At 39.8% G+C, this 19,015-nt stretch overlaps 1 protein-coding gene across 1 annotated transcript; it reads right to left on the bottom strand.

Moving 5' to 3' along the window:
• Positions 1–471: 471 nt before the first annotated feature.
• Positions 472–17,323, bottom strand: LOC124285198 (protein dispatched homolog 1-like). The gene is made up of 11 exons (XM_046721385.1): positions 17,126–17,323; positions 15,216–15,420; positions 9,075–10,912; positions 7,928–8,152; positions 6,274–6,399; positions 5,513–5,644; positions 4,025–4,142; positions 3,052–3,179; positions 1,968–2,045; positions 1,423–1,593; positions 472–1,243 (listed from the first exon to the last, which is right to left on the bottom strand). The coding sequence occupies exons 2-11, from the start codon at positions 15,409–15,411 to the stop codon at positions 839–841; spliced, it is 3,417 nt and encodes a 1,138-aa protein (XP_046577341.1). The 5' UTR covers positions 15,412–15,420; positions 17,126–17,323; the 3' UTR covers positions 472–838.
• Positions 17,324–19,015: the final 1,692 nt, after the last annotated feature.

Genomic DNA, 19,015 nt, shown 5'->3' with positions numbered 1-19,015 from the left:
TAACACGTTGTGAAGGTCATTGAAGGTCACGGGTGCTGCCTGTCTACTGATGTCGTCGATGAAGCCTAAAGATGGTGGATTGGCCAAGTCCAAGTTGTCGAGCAATATCCCTGCTGCTGGTGCCAACCTGAGTCATGCCTAGTGCACGTTCTCTTTCGTGAGGTGTTAACCTCGGCATCTCTGTCCTCGTTTCACAATCGTTAGTGAAGCAATGATAATCGGTTCTCATACACCTGCTTTTAATGTAGATTCAGTATGATTTCAGAATGAAATTCGCGCTTTTTTCATGGCGTGGCTGCATGTTGATGCATTTTGGAATTAAGAGTCATACTGTGGACAGGAATTTGTTTCTAAAGCATTGTTTCAACTGGACATGCCCTTCTACTTCGTGTTAGTTATATTCATTGATCATTGTCATGCTGAAATCCATCTTGATGAAAATATGGACGATTTAAACTGGTGCGTTTTCAATGATGTTCAGTATATATCCATAATTGTGAATATATAATGCGCCTTTTCCAATCTGATTATTATGACCCCGGATAACCCAAGCTGCATGTATGTGAGGCGCTAGAAGGTAAATAGTCACATGGCTTATCCCGCCGGGTACCATCTTCTGCTGGTTGAACAGAGGCAAGTTTGAAGAAACTCACTTGCCTAAGGTGAGACCACACGTGCTTCGTTGTGGGGGAGGACTGAAGTCCTGGAAAGTTTCAGGAGTCAAGCTGCCGGGCAGGGTCACCCATCCAAGGACTCTCCGCGTCCAACGTAGCTTAACTTCAACTGATTTGTCACCTGAGCTCTACGTACACGACCACACACCACAGCATAAACCTTATTATGTTGATTCCTTCTTGTTACCTCCAGCTTGAGGGTCTGGGAGTTGTTCTTTACAACAGAATCGTTTGAAGAAGACAACAATGTCCCCTTGATCACCGGTCGGACCTACAACACCGAGGAGGGTGATGAAAAATCCCAATGAAAACAAAAGAGAAAATCCGATCGTACAAAACATAAATATACCAAACTGAAAGAAAAACTGGATTTCTGAAAACAACATAAAGAAGGAAGCTCCGAGAGTAGTGCATGCTCCCGAAAATACGGGTACTCCCATGAATTCGAGAGTGTCGCGGACACGTGACTTCCGGTCTTTACTCTTCGATAGGTGGTATCCTTCTGCAAAGTGTACAATATAGTCCACAGCTAGTCCAACAACAAGACACATGTTGAGCGACACCAGAACCTGTAAAATACAAACATGTGTTATGTAACGCTTTCATTCATCAGTTTTTGGTGTTGAAAAGGTACGAGAATTTACATGGGTTCATTGCATGAGGAAGTTCACGTACGACAACCGTTTGCCAGTTTAAGCCATGTTTGTTTTACAATTATACACTTTTATACGTTATTCAATTTATGTACCCCGAGTTTCCATCCGGCAAGAGGCACCACACCTATGACACAGACAGTGACACATCCAATTGACACAGTTGCTAGGAAACCAAGAATGATGTTTTGGGTGGCCAGTGTCAGTATAGGGAACGCCATGCTGAGCCCGATGGCGATGCCCAGCACAGCGTTGTCAGCAAGCGCCTACAATATACAATTAGAAAAATCTATCTGTTTATTTCTATCAAACCTTTCTTATACTGTGAGTGCATTTTCAGTCAGTCACTTTCGTGATGTATTTTGTCGTGTCTAAACAAACCAGTGGTCGAAAGCATGACCAGCGATTGATGATTGGTCAGAGACTTGGTCAGAGACTGAAGACATCCGATTCCGTTCCATCAACTCTAAACGTACAGAGGTATTTCCACTTTGGAAATCTGCGACCGCATCAATTGTATTATTTGCTTCTAGTGGTGATATTCAATCTGTCTTCACAGAGTATAGATGTCCGGTATTGTTCTGAGAACAAACATATATAATAAATCTGATTATTTCATAGACACTCATGTAAAGCGTACCTTCTGCACGTAGAGCCAGTGCCAAAATACCCTGGTTGTCTGGAAACCTCCCTGTAGACTCGCAGGCATCTTGCTCAGCTGGTGAAACAGGAACAGGTCGTTTAGCACAATGATATTCAAGTCACCTCTCTACGGATGAGTAATATATTATACCTTAGATATTCAAATTGACAAGCTAGCGTGATTATATCTCTATCAATACATATTTCATTATTTTCCATTTTTGCGATAGCTGTCTTTCCCATTAGAGAATAACCTATTTTCTCCCATTGTCAAATGCGTTCTTTATGTTTGTTTGTTTTTTGTTGGTTTTTTTTGTTTAACGACGCACCCAACAACATTCCAGAAATATGGCGGCGGATTTGTAAATAAATAGTCTGGGCCAGACAATCTAGCGCTCAACAGCATGAGCATCGGTCCATGCCCTATATTTATCAGACAGGAAAAGATGGAAGAGCGTGTTCCTTCCTGTCTATTAGCTGCCCCTCCCAAACCTTTAACGCCACAGCAAACAACCATCTGCAACCCTAGGGCTGATAGTATGTTTATTATTTATGTATATAAATTAAAACGTGTGATTTCTTAAAACTAGCATTTTGTCAAATCAAATTTTAACAGGAACACACTCTTTAACAGATGTCCAGGATGCACTACCCTTGTATCTACAGTCCGTTTGAGTTCTTTAAGAAACTATCATTAAAATTTTGACACAGTTCACTATTTGTTACGAGGGAGGAGTGCAGAGAAAGGGACAGCCAGGTGTGCGAGAAAGGATGGAGACGGACGGCACAGCACAGGCTAATGAATCTCTAACACCTGGCTGTCCCTTTCTCTGCACTCCTCCCTCGTAACAAATAGTGAACTGTGTCAAAATTTTAATGATAGTTTCTTAAAGAACTTTTTAGGTGGAGTCCGGAAATTTTTCAAATATAAGAAAGCTGTTGGGTATTAGTAAATGATAAACATGTGTACTATTTATATTTATGTGGCAATTTTGTACAATGATAAAATTTGCAATTCATCGGTCCGTTTCTGACTCAAACGGACTGTACATGTATGATCATCAGATACAGCTTGTGTATACCTGTCGTGTCATGAAGTCCTCCCACCGCTTCACAACCGGAAGTCCGTCTGTGTAACTGAGAGACTGGCCAATCAGTGTCGTGTTGATCTGGACGGCCAAGAACTTGATCCGGTTGCCCACACTGCTAACTGCAATACACATTCACTGCAGTGGAACAGCTGACTGCAATACACATTTACTGCAGTGGAACAGCTGACTCCAATACACATTCACTGCAGTGGAACAGCTGACTCGAAAATACACATTTACTGCAGTGGAACCGCTGACTACAATACACATTTACTGCAGTGGAAACGCTGACTACAATACACATTTACTGCAGTGGAACCGCTGACTCCAATACACATTTACTGCAGTGGAAACGCTGACTACAATACACATTTACTGAAGTGGAACTGCTGACTACAACGAACATTTACTGCAGTGGAACCGCTGACTAAAATACACATTTCCTGCAGTGGAACAGCTGACTGCAATACACATTTACTGCAGTGGAACAGCTGACTCCAATACACATTTACTGCAGTGGAACAGCTGACTACAATACACATTTACTGCAGTGGAACAGCTGACTGCAATACACATTTCCTGCAGTGGAACGGCTGACTGCAATTCACATTTACTGCAATCAGGAATTAGTGTTCGAAATAAGCCCAAAACAGGAAGATTGGCAATCAGTCACTCTACCTTCCCTTCACGTTTATAAATGTTTCCGCCCACGTTAGGTTACCACACCATTAAGTATAATTAGTAGATATGTGTTGCCATGAAGAATGTCTAGTTTGCACTCAGATGAACTCAGATTTCTGAAAGATTTGCCCATCTGTTAATTTATCAGTTGCCATGGGAATACAAAGACATTTGTCATTATACTTCGACATTGGTCACATCCTAAGGTCACATATGTGTTGTGTTTTACAATATGACCTGTACAATGACCAACATCAATTATCGACTGAAGCTTCACACGTACCTGGTGTGGTCTTCTGACTGAATGTGTCCTTGACCTCGCCGAAGAGAGAATTATACTTCACATAGTCATCAGTGAGTCTCATTCTGAAGCCATCGAAGAGCCAATACGTCAGTGGTATCTGAAAAATACCAAACGATTGATTGATTGCAGTGTGACAGTGGTCTCGACCAGACAATCCTGTGACAACTAAGGCTACGCTGGGCAACCCTAATGTCCTGTTTACTAGAAATAAAAGCAACAATTTGAACTTAGTGGCAGATAACGAAATCTGTGTACATCACTATGATTCCCGACAGGAAACAAGAGTCCATTGAATGGAAACAAGTCGGATACCTCAAGTTTGAAGACCCGCTAAGAAAGTTAAGTTCTCCATGTGTAAATAGCCCACCTTGCATGATTCCCATTTGCACGTGAACTTAACTGCGTGTGCATGCGAAGTATTTGAACGTAAAAGTACATGGTAGGCAGATATTATATGATAGTGAAAAACTATCAGAAAAAGGAATAAATCCCCTTTACCCCATGAATATCATTTTTTTCCGCTTCCTCCTTTGTGATCACAGAGGACACGCTGCAATGAACACACAATATGTATGGGCAAGTGGTTACAATTACACTGCGCTCATTCGGGACAGTAAAGGCACAATAGGCATTGTTTATTTTTCATGGGGAACACCCATGAATGATACATATTGAAAGGATGACTCCTGTATAAGAATATGGATCTTGTGTGGAAATATGGGTCTTGTATAGGGATATGGGTCTTGTATGGGAATTTAAAAACCGAAATGACTCATTATTTCAATTGTTTGTTGGGTCCGAAATTTCGATTTTTTTTCTCGTATATTTATTCTACCAAAGAGGCATCATTTAGCTTTCGTAACTGACAATCATCTTTTCTCAAATTAGAACTAAAAATACATTTGAATTATGTTTTGCAATGTCCAAACTTCGGTTGCTACTGAGGAGGGCATCTTGACAGGTCTGGAGTTGATCTTCCGCAAAGCAGGGACGACTGACTTTCAGAAGAAATGGAACAAGTATATTTAATTGTTATGCGTTGTGAAGTTAAATATTTGAAACTTAAGACAATATTTCAGTTTTATATATGCTTGGCAAAAAGTATCTTATACCTCTCGTAGAGTGAAATATATAAACATCTGTTCAGTTCCTGTCTGGTAATATTAACTGGAAGGTAATGGGGACTGATGGATGTTGTTTGACGCGGTGGTCATATTCCAGTTGCTACAATCCCCTGCAATGCAAGGAAGGACAAGGATCGCAGTACCACACACAGAGACACGTCACAGAGACAGATCTGTTTTGATCGCTAAAGATAACTATGGGTTAAGGGATCTATATCTACCCCTCCTAAAAGAGGAACACTAATGGAATGAAAAAGGTCTGACATGGCGAGAAAGTTATGGAATGCAGTCAATACATCAATATAATTATCTCTAATTTTGTTGAATCTAGTGTTGTACTCACATCCAAATATCGATCAAACGAGCTGTTGAAGGTAGTCATACTGTAGTTTGTTGGTTTTGCCGACATGAAGGCCGATGTTCGAGACCAGTTCCAAGGCAGGTCAAGCGTCAAACTGCCAGCATCCACGTCAGTCTAAAATAGCGAAGTGCAAGAGAGTGAATGTGATTGGATGTAAAGTAATAAACAATAGAGTTGATGTTAATCAACATACTGTTAAAGAGGTCAATAAGTAAGTGAGAAGGTCAGCGGGGAAATAGATGTTGTTAAAGGCATGGAGCATGCAGGTAGGTGAACTAAAAAGGTAGGGGGAGGGAGAGATTGTTTATTGAGACCAAAGAAAAAGAGTTTCAAACAAAACATTTGTTTCGATACAACCGCAGTATTCCTACAATGTATGTTACCGAGGCCTTCAATAGTCGATTGAAGTCCACATACACCAATATCAAAAAGCATGAGCATCGATCCGTTCCATCATGGTACGGTGGCCCACGATCTGCGGATATAGGCATCCTTTCCTGCCACAGGGATGCTCCACGTATAGGTAAGGTGTGATTGGGACATGGGTATGTCCCTAAATGATGCCAGGGTCCGATTGTCGTCCATTAGGTTCCAAGATGCACCCTGATAGGGATATCTGATTTGTCCTTACCATGTCCATACTCTAGGTAAACGTGTACAATGTACGTATGCAGTTCGGGCACTCTTGGCCTGCTGTGTTGCCATATCGCGATACACCCGAGGTTCTAAGTTACCCCACACACCTGCAGGAATGCCTCCATGTTTCGAGTGAAGCAAGCCACTTCCATCTCCCCTGTGACTGTGTCTCGTCTGATTTTATAGGCAGCAACATCTTCTTTCGTAAAGTTGTAGATTTCATCACAGAGAGCCTGGGCAAAATACGTATTTCTATAACCATTATACAAACAGTACAACACTGTTAATACGGACGGGTAATCCTCTGTCCGCGTTAACAAATGACTGGCTTAATTGGAGGCTTCTTTTTGTAAGTATATACTCCTCACAAAAAGTTAAGCAACACTAATTTTTAGTCTCATTACATTTTCATTTATTGAAATTGCAAATCATGGAATGATGCAATAGAAAGGTGAAACATATGTACACACGATTAACAAAATGAAATTTTGAAATGGTATTGAGCAATAATAGACTTACAAATCATCAAAAGCATGTACCCGCGAAACAGTCGTGCAAAATGTGCTGCATTGATGGAGCAAAATGTTAACATTAAGGTTCAAGTCAGTTTTGGACAGCGAAGCAGTGTTCAGTAACGCGTATGACCAGCATGAGCACAAATGCAAGCTTCTACACGTCTTTGCATTGACCAAATGAGCCTTTAAAGTTGCTGTTGTGAAATGTTCTGTCATTCTCTCTGTAACGCCTGCTCAAGGTCATCCAGAGTCTGGCGGTGAACATGGAGACCGTAAACACTACTTCGAATAATGTCCCAAGCATGTTCAATGGGATTAAAATCAAGTGACCCTGGAGGCCAATCCATATGTGTGATGTTGTTGATCTAAACAACATCGTTAACAACTCTTTCTCGGGCATTATCATCCATAAAAATGAAGTTAGGACCCGCTTGTTGTACAAGATGAATGATTACAGGTAGGTTTACACCGATCAGGGTGCATGTGCATAAAGAGTGGAGCACATTCATGCAACACATTTTGCATGTTGTTTCTGATGGTGGTTGTGTTCAGGCTATGTTGTCAATGTTATCAGATGAATCAATTTGACAGTCACTAAAGGTTATGTATTCTTTGAATATTTACCTTTAAGTAACCAGTCGCCAAAAATTGCTATCGAAATTGATAAAGATATTACACTGAAAATACTTGTTGCTTAATTTTTTTTGAGGAGTATATATTAGACGTTTTCTCCCATATCAGTTGCAACTTAGTATACAAATTTATCTCAACACTTCGACCCCCATATATTTATACAGCACATTGGTTTGGTGTCCACAATTATCATGCCACACGTGTACCGTAGACTTTCACTCTACCTTTGTGAATTGTGAAGCATAAGACATGAATTTTTACAAAGACAGATATTAAATAAACTCTGAATGGTAGAGTGTCAATACCTAATACCCTTTAAACAGTGGTCAAATGTAACAAATGTTAATCTTGCAACCAGTTAAATGGACAATTTTAATTTTTTCAAATCCGATAATACCCAAGTGTCAGAACAATAGAATGTGCTGTGTCAAGGTGTCAAGTATCATATACGGGCCAACCATACTGATTTCATACAAATGATGGATAACTTCAAATAGATCTCGCTTACCTCATGACAAATCTCAAATACATGTAGATAGGAGATGATGAAATTATCTGTATGGAGCCATGGGTTCATAGTGATGATACCAGGTGTTAGCAAACACAATATTACCTTCAAAGCTAGTTGAGCTTGTGGAATACTGGCATCAAACTGATCATCAAAAACTTGAGTACCCTCGCATTTCACAGCGGAGAAGTGGCATCCGCCCAGATCCCTTTCTTTCAAGCCCCACACCAAGTACAAGGTGATAAACCGCTCCACTTCGTTAGGCACAAAGGAGTACAGGTTTCTATCGATCGCTTTGGAATAGTGATGTGACTTTTTGTAAAGCTGTAACTATACAGAAAACAGCAGTATCTCACAGGTTGAAGTATAACTACACTCAAAACAGCAGTATCTCACAGGTTGAAGTATAACTACACTCAAAACAGCAGTATCTCACAGGTTGAAGTATAACTACACTCAAAACAGCAGTATCTCACAGGTTGAAGTATAACTACACATAAAACAGCAGTATCTCACAGGGTTTTGTTTGCTTTGGTTGTTGTTTAACGCTGCACTCAGCAATATTCCAGCGGTCTGGAAATAATCGAGTCTGGACCAGACAATCCAGTGATCAATAGCACGAGCATCGATCTACACAATTGGGATACGATGACATGTATCAACCAAGTCAGTGAGCCTGACCACCCGATCCCGCTAATCACCTCATACGACAAGAAGACCAGTTCTTACCTGGATCGTCATGAGTAATATCTTACAGGGTGAAGTACAACCTTACTGAAAACAGCAGTATCTTACAGGGTGAAGTACAACCTTACTGAAAACAGCAGCATCTTACAGGGTGAAGTACAACTTTACTGAAAACAGCAGCATCTTACAGGGTGAAGTACAACCTTACTGAAAACAGCAGCATCTTACAGGGTGAAGTACAACTTTACTGAAAACAGCAGTATCGTACAGGGTGAAGTACAACTTTACTGAAAACAGCAGTATCGTACAGGATGAAGTACAACTTTACTGAAAACAGCAGTATCGTACAGGATGAAGTACAACTATACTGAAAACAGCAGTATCGTACAGGGTAAAGTACTACTTTACTGAAAACAGCAGTATATTGTACAGGGTGAAGTACAACTTTACTGAAAACAGCAGTATCTTTACTATAAACCTTGGTATTACCCTCGTGGGTATGATTATACGTAGTTTTTACATTAAGAAACAATGCAATTCTAAATGAACAATATTATGCCATTACCTGTTCATTTTCCGCCTTTATAAGAGACGTCTGGTAACCGAAAAAGCCAACCAAAGTCAGAAATATGGATAAAATGATCCACTTTGCAAATTTGTGTGTCACAATCTTGAAATGGTAATCCCGAAAATACCTAAGCAAAAGAGGCTTCTTCTTTTTCTTCCCAAATTGTGGTTCGTCTTGATTCGTCTCCTTCCCAAATTGTGGTTCGTCTTGATTAGTCTCCTTCCCAAATTGTGGTTCGTCTTGATTAGTCTCCTTCCCAAATTGTGGTTCGTCTTGATTAGTCTCCTTCCCAAATTGTGGTTCGTCTTGATTAGTCTCCTTCCCAAATTGTGGTTCGTCTTGATTAGTCTCCTTCCCAAATTGTGGTTCGTCTTGATTAGTCTCCTTCCCAAATTGTGGTTCGTCTTGATTAGTCTCCTTCCCAAATTGTGGTTCGTCTTGATTAGTCTCCTTCCCAAATTGTGGTTCGTCTTGATTAGTCTCCTTCCCAAATTGTGGTTCGTCTTGATTCGTCTCCTTCCCAAATTGTGGTTCGTCTTGATTAGTCTCCTTCCCAAATGTACAACAACAACAGCTGTATTTCTCAAAATATGTGTGATACACCACGACCACTGTTGGGAAGAACGTGATGACAGATACGTAGTTTACCAGTACTAATATCCCGGAAAAAACACCGAACGACTTGGTGGCGAGAATGGGCGATACAGCGCTTGCTATAAAGGCAAACATCGTCGTTAGCGAAGTTATCAGCATGCTGAGCGCGGACTTCCTGTACGCATCAGAGAGTCTGTGGGCTAAAGATGGATAGGTGTTGAACGCTGTTGCCCTCCACGCATCATAAAACACAAATAAATCATCAGCTCCAATTCCTAATATAATGAAAATAGCCAGGACGTGAAAGAAGCCAAAATACCGATAATCAAGTACAATTCTGTAGATTAGATTTGTGCCCATGAAACTGGACAAGATACTGTAGATGGCGAAGCTGGTGATCCACAGTGACCTTGTGTGGTAGCACATGAATGCCCCGATGAAGAGCATGCTCCCAATCGCAAGCATCAGGTCCAGAATTGCCTGGTCCTTGACATCCGCTATCATCATATTGTAGTTGTAGTATAAGAACTCAAACTGCGATGTACTGCGGCGGTAGGCTTCAAGCGCCGGTTTCATGCTGCCGGAGAGGTACTCCTTCAGAGCTTCCCTTGCGGCAGAGGCGCTTTTCCCTTGTATGGGCATTCCAAGCAGTACCAAGGATCTGGTCACTTGCGCCGACACCAGCGTCGGCGTAACCTCATGGCTGAGAGCTAACGTATACTCAAACGCGCTCTTCGTTGCATTGTTGATGGATGCCTGATATAGAACAGCTGGTATGTTGTCAAAATTAGGGTCACTAAAAACAGGATCAACAGCCGCATAGGTTCCATCGAAGAAACGTAAAGCCGAGATCGGCTTCAAACAGCTGTCTGTTCCCGCGACCTTCTCCATTTGGCAATATCTGTCAAAGTCCCGAACTTGCTGCATACCATCCTCTATTTCTTTTATCTTTACCAAATGATTTTTGTCAAATATATTTCCACCTCTTGTTTCATAGATCATTTCCACGCTTTCCCCTAGTCGATATCGATATTTGGGGAAAGAGGACGACCGGCTGAGTATCCTTCTGACCCAGCCTCGGTATGAGTTTCTGTACCGGAAGGCGAGGTCACGCTTTAACCATGGCTGGTCACGGAGCTGGAGAGGGAGGGTTTCAAAGTTCGTAGGGAAGAGGTCATAACCAGAAGCTACCAGAATCCCCGTTGTCACTGTCATGAGTAGGTGTCCACATAACATCAAAACTGAAATAAGGATAACAATGATATCAGTGATGAGGATGATTCCCAAATGTGTAAGAAGAAAATGGAAATGCACACGCGGTGATGAAGATGAAGATAAGGTTGCTAATACAGGTAGGAAAAGATTGAGATTCAAACAGGGTGATGAAGATGCTAATACAGGTAGGAAAAGATTGAGATTCACGAAGAGTGATGAAGATCAAGATGCTAATAGAGGTAGGAAAAGATTGAGATTCACGCAGAGTGAAGAAGATGAAGATGCTAATAGAGGAAGGAAAAGATTGAAATTCACACAGAGTGAAGAAGATGAAGATGCTAATAGAGGAAGGAAAAGATTGAAATTCACACAGAGTGAAGAAGATGAAGATGATAATAGAGGTAGGACAAGATTGAGATTCACACAGGGTGATGAAGATGAAGATGCTAATAGAGGTAGGAAAAGATTGAGATTCACACAGGGTGATGAAGATGAAGATGCTAATAGAGGAAGGAAAAGATTGAGATTCACACAGGGTGATGAAGATGAAGATGATAATAGAGGTAGGAAAAGATTGAGATTCACGCAGAGTGAAGAAGATGAAGATGCTAATAGAGGTAGGAAAAGATTGAGATTCACACAGAGTGAAGAAGATGAAGATGATAATAGAGGTAGGAAAAGATTGAGATTCACACAGGGTGATGAAGATGAAGATGATAATAGAGGTAGGAAAAGATTGAGATTCACGCAGAGTGAAGAAGATGAAGATGCTAATAGAGGTAGGAAAAGATTGAGATTCACACAGAGTGAAGAAGATGAAGATGCTAATAGAGGTAGGAAAAGATTGAGATTCACGCAGAGTGAAGAAGATGAAGATGCCAATAGAGGTAGGAAAAGATTGAGATTCACGCAGAGTGAAGAAGATGAAGATGCTAATAGAGGTAGGGAAAGATTGAGATTCAAACAGAGTGAAGAAGATGCTAATAGAGGTAGGAAAAGATTGAGATTCAAACAGGGTGATGAAGATGCTAATAGAGGTAGGAAAAGATTGAGATTCACACAGAGTGAAGAAGATGAAGATGCTAATAGAGGTAGGAAAAGATTGAGATTCAAACAGGGTGATGAAGATGCTAATAGAGGTAGGGAAAGATTGAGATTCACGAAGAGTGATGAAGATCAAGATGCTAATACAGGTAGGAAAAGATTGAGATTCAAACAGGGTGAAGAAGATGAAGATGGTAATAGAGGTAGGAAAAGATTGAGATTCACGAAGAGTGAAGAAGATGAAGATGCTAATAGAGGTAGGAAAAGATTGAGATTCATGCAGAGTGAAGAAGATGAAGATGATAATACAGGTAGGAAAAGATTGAGATTCACACAGGGTGATGAAGATCAAGATGGTAATACAGGTAGGAAAAGATTGAGATTCACACAGAGTGAAGAAGATGAAGATGCTAATAGAGGTAGGAAAAGATTGAGATTCAAACAGAGTGAAGAAGATGCTAATAGAGGTAGGAAAAGATTGAGATTCAAACAGGGTGATGAAGATGCTAATAGAGGTAGGAAAAGATTGAGATTCAAACAGGGAGTGAAGAAGATGCTAATAGAGGTAGGAAAAGATTGAGATTCAAACAGGGTGATGAAGATGCTAATAGAGGTAGGAAAAGATTGAGATTCACGAAGAGTGAAGAAGATGAAGATGCTAATAGAGGTAGGAAAAGATTGAGATTCAAACAGGGTGATGAAGATGAAGATGCTAATAGAGGTAGGAAAAGATTGAGATTCAAACAGGGTGATGAAGATGCTAATAGAGGTAGGAAAAGATTGAGATTCACGAAGAGTGAAGAAGATGAAGATGCTAATAGAGGTAGGAAAAGATTGAGAATTATGCAGAGTGAAGAAGATGAAGATGATAATACAGGTAGGAAAAGATTGAGATTCACACAGGGTGATGAAGATCAAGATGCTAATACAGGTAGGAAAAGATTGAGATTCACACAGAGTGAAGAAGATGAAGATGCTAATAGAGGTAGGAAAAGATTGAGATTCAAACAGAGTGAAGAAGATGCTAATAGAGGTAGGAAAAGATTGAGATTCAAACAGGGTGATGAAGATGCTAATAGAGGTAGGAAAAGATTGAGATTCAAACAGAGTGAAGAAGATGCTAATAGAGGTAGGAAAAGATTGAGATTCAAACAGGGTGATGAAGATGCTAATAGAGGTAGGAAAAGATTGAGATTCACGAAGAGTGAAGAAGATGAAGATGCTAATAGAGGTAGGAAAAGATTGAGATTCAAACAGGGTGATGAAGATGAAGATGCTAATAGAGGTAGGAAAAGATTGAGATTCAAACAGGGTGATGAAGATGCTAATAGAGGTAGGAAAAGATTGAGATTCACGAAGAGTGAAGAAGATGAAGATGCTAATAGAGGTAGGAAAAGATTGAGAATTATGCAGAGTGAAGAAGATGAAGATGATAATAGAGGTAGGAAAAGATTGAGATTCAAACAGGGTGATGAAGATGCTAATAGAGGTAGGTAAAGATTGAGATTCACGAAGAGTGAAGAAGATGAAGATGATAATAGAGGTAGGAAAAGATTGAGATTCAAACAGGGTGATGAAGATGCTAATAGAGGTAGGAAAAGATTGAGATTCACGAAGAGTGAAGAAGATGAAGATGCTAATAGAGGTAGGAAAAGATTGAGATTCAAACAGGGTGAAGAAGATGCTAATAGAGGTAGGAAAAGATTGAGATTCACACAGAGTGAAGAAGATGAAGATGATAATAGAGGTAGGAAAAGATTGAGATTCACACAGAGTGAAGAAGATGAAGATGCTAATAGAGGTAGGAAAAGATTGAAATTCAAACAGGGTGAAGAAGATGAAGATGGTAATAGAAGTAGGAAAAGATTGAGATTCACACAGAGTGAAGAAGATGAAGATGATAATACAGGTAGGAAAAGATTGAGATTCACACAGAGTGAAGAAGATGAAGATGATAATAGAGGTAGGAAAAGATTGAGATTCACACAGAGTGAAGAAGATGAAGATGCTAATGGAGGTAGGAAAAGATTGAGATTCAAACAGAGTGAAGAAGATGAAGATGATAATAGAGGTAGGAAAAGATTGAGATTCACACAGAGTGAAGAAGATGAAGATGCTAATAGAGGTAGGAAAAGATTGAGATTCAAACAGAGTGAAGAAGATGAAGATGATAATAGAGGTAGGAAAAGATTGAGATTCACACAGAGTGAAGAAGATGAAGATGCTAATAGAGGTAGGAAAAGATTGAGATTCAAACAGGGTGAAGAAGATGAAGATGGTAATAGAAGTAGGAAAAGATTGAGATTCACACAGAGTGAAGAAGATGAAGATGCTAATAGAGGTAGGAAAAGATTGAGATTCACAGATGAAGAAGAAGATGAAGATGCTAATAGAGGTAGGAAAAGATTGAGATTCACACAGAGTGAAGAAGATGAAGATGCTAATAGAGGTAGGAAAAGATTGAGATTCAAACAGGGTGAAGAAGATGAAGATGGTAATAGAGGTAGGAAAAGATTGAGATTCACACAGAGTGAAGAAGATGAAGATGCTAATAGAGGTAGGAAAAGATTGAGATTCACGCAGAGTGAAGAAGATGAAGATGATAATAGAGGTAGGAAAAGATTGAGATTCAAACAGGGTGAAGAAGATGAAGATGGTAATAGAGGTAGGAAAAGATTGAGATTCACGAAGAGTGAAGAAGATGAAGATGCTAATAGAGGTAGGAAAAGATTGAGATTCAAACAGAGTGAAGAAGATGAAGATGCTAATAGAGGTAGGAAAAGATTGAGATTCACGCAGAGTGAAGAAGATGAAGATGCTAATAGAGGTAGGAAAAGATTGAGATTCAAACAGGGTGAAGAAGATGAAGATGGTAATAGAGGTAGGAACAGATTGAGATTCACACAGAGTGAAGAAGATGAAGATGATAATAGAGGTAGGAAAAGATTGAGATTCACGCAGAGTGAAGAAGATGAAGATGATAATAGAGGTAGGAAAAGATTGAGATTCAAACAGGGTGAAGAAGATGAAGATGCTAATAGAGGTAGGAAAAGATTGAGATTCACACAGAGTGAAGAAGAATCCGGAAAACCTCACAAGGTTCAAGAAAATAAGGAGATAAGGGTTTATTCGCAGATAAACATTTCATCATCACACACACACACACACACACACACACATATATACATATATATATATATATATATATATATATATATATATATCAGATTCCACTGAGGAGATAAACGGCAAATCGAGATTCGTGCATGTCAGCATTATACTTACAGAAGGACCATAGGGGATATCGCGCCACAAGCTTGCAGAAGAAGAAGGGCTTAGACGTCTTACCGTCCTCGCTAGTGCTGCCATCTTTGTCGTTATTATGTTTTACTGGCCAAACAAATTCGTTATGTGCGTTGCCGTTGACGTCATATTTGCCAGCCCTGAAGATACCGTAGTCCAAGGGGAATACTGACGTCATTCTGATGAACTGCAAGAAGATAGAAAAAATCCACTTGTTACGGAAGTTACCCTTAAAACAACATCGTTGTCGCAACATCAAACATCATAGGTTTTTACCTCGACCCAAAGGTATAACTTACGGGACTACCCGGTACTGTTTCACAAAACATTTATACAAATCATTTCAACTTTTAACCTACTTTGTTGGTTTGGTAACCTGTATGTGCAAAACAAAACTAAACTCTACAAAATTGTTAACACAGCACGCAAAACCATTGACACAGATTCAGTAACATCTGTCGGCCTACTTAAAGAGCATCAGATTGTCAAAAAGGGGCGGAAAAATATAAATGACAGCCCTCACATTCTATTTTACGATTTGGAATGTCTTCCATCAGGTCGTCGTCTGCGCATGCCGATAGCTACAACTAACAGCTTCTGTCATTCTTTTGTATCTGCCGGTATTCATTATATTGACAACCGTTAATCTTCATATTCATTCATTTATCATCTTACCTTCATATCAACCATTTTACGCCACTGCCATTTTTATCTCATCATAACATTAAGTCATATCTTACTCTTTCACTCTTTTAGTGCTCTTACGTATTATTTGTTTATTATCTTAGTGCTTGTTGAATATGATATGTTGTGATTTTATGGTTTGATGTGTTCTACGTGTTTTACGAAGTAACCAAAATTTCCCTCGGAATAATAAAGTATTATTGCACCTAATCTCATCTCATCTCGTTTCTAAAGCATTCTTTTAAACAATGATCCTAATAATTGTCTGAATATGCATGTCATGTTCAGATGTCACGGTTACAGCGCTACTAATGGCAATGAATATATCTGAAATGGTCAAGCTGACTTTTCCAATAACACCTTGTCGCCCTCGGTAACATGTGCTGTGTGCCCCATTCTGCAGTACACATTCGACACGTGCCTTTCAGGTGTTGAACACTGAAACTAACTGACACGCTCTGGCTCGACTGAATAGGACTCATAGTCGTCTACTAAATATTCCACTTTCATAGAAGGTATCATAACTTTCTACTTCAACTGGTTGGAAAGTTAACCAATCTGTTTTAAGTAAAACTATACTTGTCAATTGTGCATAATCGAATCGAATACATAACGATTGTAACGAAGTCTCGTCCCAACATTTGAACATGATCCTTCGTGTAATTATACGTCTTAGTGTCAAGACGTTCCACACTAGTTAGATGTGACGAACAGTTTCTACTCAACCTGTTTCCCAACTGAGGGTGTGTAAGAATTATTTCCCGCAGGACTTGTGTAGTGAAAGATTTTCCCCAGTATTAAAACGAAGTGTAAAACGAACTCGAATTGCAGATCCACATTCTGTCTTCCTTCTTAGGGGAAAGAAAGAGAAATTGACTGCCACCTAAATATATACAATGTGTCCTTTTATAGACTAAAGACATGTTGAGGCTCGTAGTTTTAATAGAACCATATGTGAAACCAAACAGTCACCCAGCTTACTGTCTACATTGGAATGTTTATGGAGCACGCTGCAGTGCTGATTCCAACAGTAAGGAGCGAGTGTGGTAAACCCCGAGGGGTACACCAACCATATTCCACTCGTACAAGTTACGTGGGCTTTGACAGGGTTCTCACCAAAGGATGAATGTGTTACAGAGGTAATTGTTTCAGGCAATCTAGAACCCAGATATGTCACATACCTGAACTGTGTCTGTGACATTACCTACCTGGCTACGAAGGGCGGTGCTAGTTCCTCCTTAAGGAAGACCCAATATCATTCTTTCCAGTCTACACCATAAGTGACCACAGCGGTGTTTCTTGGCCACAACATATCACGTCCAACATGTTATACACTGCCTGAACCGGATGACTGGGCGGTATTCTGTCGATAAGGCTGTAGATGGCAGTCGGCCAAAACATACCACTTTCTTTCTTCAACCTTTCCTTCCTGAATATTGTTCAGTAGTTAAAAGGAGGGAAGACAACTGTTTTACTTACTGACAACTTAAGCTGTTTATATTGATCAATATGTAAAATCTATTTTTATATTTCTGCCGCTCTATGCATATTTACCTTCAATCTGTCATTTTTGCATTATATAATCCACGTGTTGGCCATGAATGGAATTATTGTATTACACACATGACAAGTTCAGTCACTCACCCAAAGTGCATACATATCGATTAAATTATACGGTTTTTTTAACGTGCGCATGTAGTCAGTGATCTCAGGAGGGGTCAAACTAATACCTTTTCGTGTTTACCGTTGACATGTTTCTTTCTCCCAACTAATCTATCCCTACGCCCCCCTCCCTCTGTTCCCACTCGACCCCGAGATACTACCGCCAATGTACATAGGCCGCACCATAGAGCGTAATGAATGGGTGTAATATGTATAGATCAACCAATCGATAATGTCCTTTTTGAAATCCCCAGTGCCGATATCTCTCGCTTATACATTCGTATTATTGTCATTGTCGAGTAATATATTGTATGTGCGCTTTCACCTTATATTAGAAAGTATGGTGATTGATTCACGTGACCCGTCTTTAAACTTCGAGTCATCTGTTTGGTACACTAATTCAACCACAGTTGGGGCAGTCATGGTAGCGTATAAGCTTGGCGGAGTGTGTTGGAAATGATGTGATATTAATTTTTTTTATAATTTTATTTCTTTTCACCGGTACATGTTTTACAGCCAATAGATAGTTCAATAGTTCAATACACAGACTATCTAATCAAAATGGGTATGACAGTTCAGTAGCTGATGGTTGTGGCTTTTACAGGATATGTATTGTTCAGGTAAATAGACAATGACATATTGACCAGTATTTCCTGAATTTGGTGTAATCACAAGTTAAGGATGAGATATATCTGTCTATATGATATGCATTATATATCTTTTTGATATATTGGAATTGTCGTGGTCGTTTCGAAAGTTTGCTTTTATAAATGTTGAATTTAGTTGTATTTATGATCAGATTTACAACATCATTTCGCCTTTCTTGATAGCCAAATAGGGTATGTTGTTGGTAAAATCTAGTTTTATTCCTGTTTTCTCCTCGAATTGATATTAATGGTTGTTGTAGGTCCCACACAAAATGGTTCATTTCACGAAAATTGACGTGGCATTTGGGTGAACTTGAGACTTCTGAAAGTGAGCCTTTTCCTCCCTGTGGTTTAACCGGGGCTTTTCCGGGGTAGGACCTGCTTGTCAGAATGAGTGAGTGTAGTTCAACGCTGCTTCAAGCAGTAATTCAGGTGCAGTACATCACTTGGTGTCAGTTTATTCCAAGGATTCAACAAAATAAACGCTGTTCGTAGATGTCTACAACGGAAATCAGCGATCACGGGAACAGACAAACATCAAAATATCTGCAAAATCCGGATTCGAACCCATCATCAGCGGATCTTGGAGTGGCTAAGGCTCACAACTCTGAATAGCGCAGTCCAACGCTTTACTGTTACATACCTATATCTACCGTAATGCCAATTTCTACGAGGAACAGATTGTGTAAGTTCCAAGTTAAAAAGGCTGACCATTTGAAATCATGTGGATCAGGTAATCTGTGATGAAGCAGCTCGTGTATAAAGGCGTATTTCACTTCGCACGACCTA

This window comes from Haliotis rubra, unplaced genomic scaffold, assembly GCF_003918875.1.
Source record: "Haliotis rubra isolate DU_JTF1 unplaced genomic scaffold, ASM391887v1 Scf354, whole genome shotgun sequence".
Taxonomy (NCBI): domain Eukaryota; kingdom Metazoa; phylum Mollusca; class Gastropoda; order Lepetellida; family Haliotidae; genus Haliotis; species Haliotis rubra.
The sequence above is the reverse complement of the archived record's forward strand: the minus strand, read 5'-3'. Positions and strand labels throughout refer to the sequence as shown.